The sequence below is a fragment of the Gekko japonicus genome, unplaced genomic scaffold (assembly GCF_001447785.1).
Source record: "Gekko japonicus isolate JY-2015 unplaced genomic scaffold, Gekko_japonicus_V1.1 scaffold71, whole genome shotgun sequence".
Lineage (NCBI taxonomy): Eukaryota > Metazoa > Chordata > Lepidosauria > Squamata > Gekkonidae > Gekko > Gekko japonicus.
In genome coordinates this window covers 1,231,792-1,237,791 of record NW_015164667.1, presented here as the reverse complement: position 1 = coordinate 1,237,791, position 6,000 = coordinate 1,231,792, and the positions used below count along the sequence as shown (strand labels likewise).

The following is a 6,000-nucleotide window of genomic DNA, read 5'->3' as shown; positions in this document are numbered from 1 at the left end:
GTGCCCTTCCTTCTCTGGAATGGGCTTTCCCAGGAGGTGAGGGGGACACCATCTTTAGAATTTTTAGGAGACACTTTAAGGCCTTTTTGGCAGGGGATTTTATTTTTACTTTCCCCCCCCCCCAGGGGAATTTTTTATTTTTTTGCATTTTCTACACACGACAACTATGGGATAGGGGAAGGGATACTAATACCCTAACACTAATACTATGGGTGATGGGTAAAGGAGCTCTAATACATATATCTACTTGATAGGGAAAGGAAAACTACCATTCTGATCTATTTCATCTACTGGATTTGGGGAAAGGAAGTCTAGTACATGTCACGATCTGAATAGTAGAAAAAAATAATGCTTCTTAACCTAATATTACAAGTTATACAAAGATTTGGTTCAATTATGATAGTACACATTTAATAGCTTAACACAATTACTGCCTTTAGTACTATTGTCTTAGTTCTAGAGTCTTTTTTTTCTTCTTGCGTTTCTTCGTTTTCAGGCGTTTGGGAGCAGCCACTCTTTTCTCCGATTCCAATGATTCTGATGACACAGTTCTTTTAAATCCTTGTTCTTCTCTTCAGGGATCCCATGGAAATGTAGAACGTACATGGATCTTTCCAGCTGGAGCTGTATAAGTTGCGTTTTATCAGAGGATCTCTCCTTCTCTGCTTCATCCACTCTTTTGTTAATGCTCTGTCTGTTTTTCCATCTTTTTCAACGTTTTCTCAGTCGCTGAAATTCTTTTATCCATTTGATTCAATTGTTTTTGAACATTATCCAGCTTAGTGTTGAAGTTAGTCATCTGATCCATTAGGGGACGCAGTGCATTTGCTAACAGTGAAGAAACGTCTGTAGTTACTTCCTGGTTCTGGGAGGGAGTTGTTGGTATGTTATTTCCGGTCACCAGTTTTTTCTACAGCACCCTCCATCCTCTCCCAGCCATAATATCAACAAGTTTTTCAAAACAAGAAAAAAGTTATGCGATTTAATCCCGCTTTGTATACTTTAGCAGTTTTTGCATTCGCTTAACTTCTTATGCGCTTCTTTTAGCTCAAAGTCTTTTTATTTCTGATTTAAAACCGTTTTTAACGTTTACTCAAAAGAAGGGTGTGTGTGCTTGAATTCCTCTCCCCCAGCGCTTCAAACTTAGGCGCTTCCAATTACTACCAAGGTTCAGTTCGCTTTTTTCACCTGAGCTTTGCTTAACTCACAGTTTGGAGCCTTGGAGATCTTTTGTAAGCATTTTTAGAAGTTTGATCATGATCACTTGCTCCGGCAGTCGTCTCTGGGCGCCATACTGGCTCTGTGGTGATGGTACCTTTCAGGGAAGAAGGTGAGCCTCAATTCCTTGGCTGTCACCTTGGAAGAGGCTCTCCTCAGCTCCCCAGGCTGGGAGTCTCCTACAGAGACCCTGGGGAGGTCCAGGATGAACTCGGACCCCTCCTGTCAGCCAGGTCTCGGCGCGTCTCCATCAGAGTGAGACGGGACGTGTCCGAGCAGCGAAACGCTTAACCCGGAAGCCTCGGCAAAGGATTTTAGTGAGGGTTAAGTTGTGGACAGTTTCATGAGGAAAGGGATTAATGGGGTTTTATTTTATTTTGTATGTTTTTAAACTTGGAGTTGTAAGCTGCCTTAGCCACAACAGAAAGGTGGGGTATAAATATTTTAATAAATAAATAGGAAGGGCCACACACTGCTTGCCTCTTTGACTTCCCAAAGATAGTGTCAGATTTCTGGTAGCAGGATGATGTGTGTCCTCCACTTTGTCTTCATCTAAAAAGCTGGAATTAATAGCCAGCTGTTTAGTTGTGAAAGGGAAACAGCAAAGCATTTTTGCTTGCATCTTGCTGAAGCTACACATTCAGTAAAGTAGCATCAGGACTACTTCTGCAGACCCAGTGCTATTCTGTATCAAGAGCTAGAGATATTGTAGTGGGCTAGATATAAAAGCTAGAATATAAAGTGGGTGTCTGGATGTTTGGAAGGGCTGAAGCTAGTGAAATGAATGTTTATTAGTCATGATCCCCCCCCCCCCCGTGAAGTTGTAGTCAGTTTATAGCGAGCCCTCAGTTTTTTCAAGGCAATAGGCTAACAGATGGTTTGCCAGTGCCTGCCTCTACATAGCGACTCTGGTATTCCTTGGTGGTCTCCTGTCCAAATACTGAGTAGGGCCTACCCTGTTTAGCTTCCAAGATCTGAAGAGATTGGGCTAACCTGGGTTATCCAGGTTCAGGCAAATTGAATCCATTGTTGAGAGTTTGCATACCTTCTAATTTAAGATTCTGGGACCATAAGCATAGGAGAGGGCTGATTCCTGGCATTTAATTTCATGTCCTGCTTAGAAGCCTACTGAGACACCTGACTGGTCAAGATTGGATACGGACAGTGGGATTAGATAGACTTGGTTTCTAGTGCGGCACTCTATAAATTCTTGTGCAGAAGTGGAGGCTGGGGCAGAAGCAGGGGTGCTTGAACACTTTCCGGTTCGGCTTGTATCCTATTTGCCAGTTGCCAGCAGAAACTTGATTTTTTTTTTGATGACCAGTTTGATTGGTCTACAGTCTGCTTGCGGGGGTTCATCAGGGGGGGTTTCACTGTATTTTCAGTTGCCTTTTCATGCATGTGTGATCTCACACAGTCTGATGGAATTCAGTTACTTCCCATCCTTGTGCATAACTTCTCCACTCAGCAGCCAGATGTTTAAATAGACAGTTAGAGCACTCATAAATCATATAAACCAGTCGTCAATAAATACTGTGTTTCAATAAAAAAATTAACTTCGGGGATGCTAATGGCCATTAATCCATTTGAATCAGCAGCATCATTTCATGTGCATAGTTTTAGGACAACTAGTTCAGCAAGTGTTTGCTCTGCTAAGCACAAACCAGACAGACTGCATGATCAGCTCATATCTGGTTGCTGTGATCTATTACAGTAAGTTTGACAGTCAAACATGTTTACAGTGAAAGTTGTAGCATCCCTGTGCAGAAGAAGGGTAACAATAATTCATGAGGGGTTTGTGTTTTCCCCACAGACCTTTTTAGGTACAATGGGATAAAAATGAGCAGGGAACCATCCCATGCTTCCCCCTGCTCTCCAGCTAGCCCAGCCACTCACTGGACAGCCTACCTGCTTACAATGTGACCACTGCTCCTGCTTCTCCTGCCCATTTGCCTGGCTCACATAGTGGGGTTCTGGTGTCTTCCGCACATCATCCCCTGCCCTCCTCCCTGCAATAGGTAAGGCAGTGGATGGGGTGAACAGTGGAGGGCAGGTCAGCTCCTGCTCTTCCTTCCCCACCTTCAGAAGAAAGAAGGCAGTGTAAGAGCTGGCATGGGAGGCGGGGGAGCAGTGCTGCACACTCCTTCTGCCCTGCTTGCCCACCTGCTTGCTTGCAGAGGAGTGTGGCAGAAGCAGAGATGGTGTTAGGTGTGAGTTCTCAAGTGGCTCTATTTGGCTGGCTCCCCCCCCCTTCCACTCATAGTCGATTTACATTGTGCAAGGATGGGCAGTGTTCCTCTGAAAGAGGGGATATAACCCATTTCCGTTTGGAGGGAGGGTCGCATGTTTCTGAAAATGTGGAAGGTGTCTCGGGTCTCCAGAAGAATGCCCCCTATCTGAACCTGGCCCCATTCTCCAGGTCTATTGATCCACCTGGGCACCAGGTTCAGCATTAGATGTAGGACAAGTGGGGGCCACTCACAGAAGCTATCTCAGCCTCCTCCTCCCCTGTCACTAAACCCAGCACAGATCCATGCCTCTCCAGCCACCTCTGGGCCCCACCACCACAACAGTGGTGTCCAGAAGTCGCTTTGAGCTTGGAGTGACTCCTTGACATCACTACCACCAGCTCTCCAGAGCGAAGGTAAGTCCACCATCTGTGCATGAACAGACAACACTCTTTAATTCTAGGGGAGATTTAAGCCTCCCAATGTATTTTTTTAAGTTTGCAGAACTGTCTGTTTACAGTCAGTGTGCCCATGATCTGCAGATTTAGCTGTTTGCAGTTTCGGCCACACTTAACCATTAGAATGTAAGATGATTCCAAGGTTCTGTTTTACTGTCATGCTGCAGCATGATCAAAATTAAGATAGACATAGAGCTCCTTTTATAACTTGTGTTGAGTTATATAAGAAGAAGTTAATGCTCTGGGACAATAGTTGCCAACAGGCCTGGAGAAAAATGTCCTATCCATGCAATCCATGTGTGGAAATTGGCATCAGAAGCTTTTCATGGCATGAAGGTAAATAACATCCAATTAAAGGTAAAGGTAAAGGTTCCCTTGCTCGAAAGCCAGTCGAATCCGACTCTAGGGTTGCGGTACTCATCTCCGTTTCAAACGCCGAAGAGCCAGCGCTGTCCGAAGACGTTTCCGTGGTCATGTGGCCGGCATGACTAAACACCAAGGCGCGCGGAACGCTGTTACCTTCCCACCGAAGTGGTACCTATTTATCTACTTGCAATTTCTTGCTTTCGAACTGCTAGGTTGGCAGGAGCTGGAACTAGAGACGGGAGCTCACTCCGTCTTGCGGCACCCGGGTCTCGAACCACTGAACTACTGACCTTCCACAGCCTGCAGTTCAGCGTCTTAACCACTTGAGCCAATTACATCTCTGTTAAAAGAACAGGCCATTTTTCTTTCTCCAGGAAGCTGACAACCCTAAATACATTTAAGATTCGACATTTTACCAGTTTGGGGTAGCATTTTATCTCTGCAAACGCATGGGCTGGAAAACTAGTTTAAAAAAAAGAGATAGGGATGCACGGAGTTCCTTTTTTTAAGCATCTAGACTGAACAAAATACCTCAGTACCAAACCTCTGTTTAACTTTGCATGATTCTATTTTTCCTTTTTGCTAAAATATTACAATGCATCTTGGGTTTTTCCCCTGTAAAAGCTTGTTTGTAGATATGGAGTTGACATATTAAAGTTAACACTGTTAATAGCTTCCTCTGTACTGGAAATTTGCTGTTTCCTTTAATAAAATCGTGGGAAGACTTGGAAACTATTTGGTCTTTAACGTATGACCACTTCCTTCCTTTCACCTTGCTGCTCTTATTCCATGCAGGTTTTTATAGCATCCTAACTTAGCAGAAGAATGTGTTCAAGAAGCAGAAGTGGTGCTGAGGTTCATTCTGAAAGTCCTAGCTGTTCAGTATTGTGGCGAACACGTGGTCACTGGGTGAAGTGACCTGTCAGATAATATAAATTTGGAAACTTCCTTGCAAGACATCTGCTTTGCATTCATCGCTTGACAATGTTGGTATTTTCAGAAACTCTCTGAACTCAAGAGACATTTCCCCACCAGATGAACATTTGCTTCTGTAGTTCCCCATCTACTTTCACGGAACAAGGACACTTAACATGGCTGTCATTCTGTATGGCACTGTGAGTTTATTTATTGGAATGACAATAGCATTTGGTCCAGTGCCTCGGATCACTTGGGACCACAAAGGTAAGAACAATAACTTCAGGTAAAGATAAGTGTGATTACATAGTAGTTCAGTTTTTCACTGATTACATTTAGCAAAACCTTCAGTTTAGGGGTTCATTTCCAGGTTCAAGGCAACTCGGAGATTTTAAATTTTGTTCAGTTAACATAAAACAGTTCTTTGAACTTTTTTTTTTTTAAAAAAAACTGAGTATTGGTCTAGGGAGTTCAGGCTAACTGTCTTATATAAGACCATTGTAAGCATTCTATGTGTCTACAGAGAAAAGTGAGTTCAGCAGAACTTTATTTAAAATGTTATTCAAGTTGTTGCAGTTATTAAAGGAAGAAGAGAAATAAAATAGAAAATCAAAGAACTATATCCAATTTAGTTGGATATAACATTAAGTTGTTCCAGGTGGGTTTCCCCCCCGAACAGCTGATGAACACTATACTTCTATGTGCACTCTTATACTTCTATAAGTGCACTCTTTACTAGTCTAATCACTTATTCAGTGCTTCCACAGAAGAAGTTTTTCTTCTAGTTTTCTGTGTTGGAGGTTATTCTAGGAACT

The 6,000-nt window shown here is 43.1% G+C and overlaps 1 protein-coding gene across 3 annotated transcripts in view; it reads left to right on the top strand.

Annotated features, from left to right (window-relative positions):
- Positions 1 to 5,070: 5,070 nt before the first annotated feature.
- SEMA4D (semaphorin 4D) overlaps positions 5,071 to 6,000 on the top strand; it is a 46,445-nt gene continuing 45,515 nt past the window's right edge. For all 3 annotated transcript variants that reach the window (XM_015409108.1, XM_015409109.1, XM_015409107.1), the window contains exon 1: positions 5,071 to 5,452. In XM_015409108.1, coding sequence (XP_015264594.1) covers positions 5,362 to 5,452 — 91 coding nt within the window. In that variant the 5' untranslated portion in view covers positions 5,071 to 5,361. The remainder of the gene's footprint in view (positions 5,453 to 6,000) is intronic.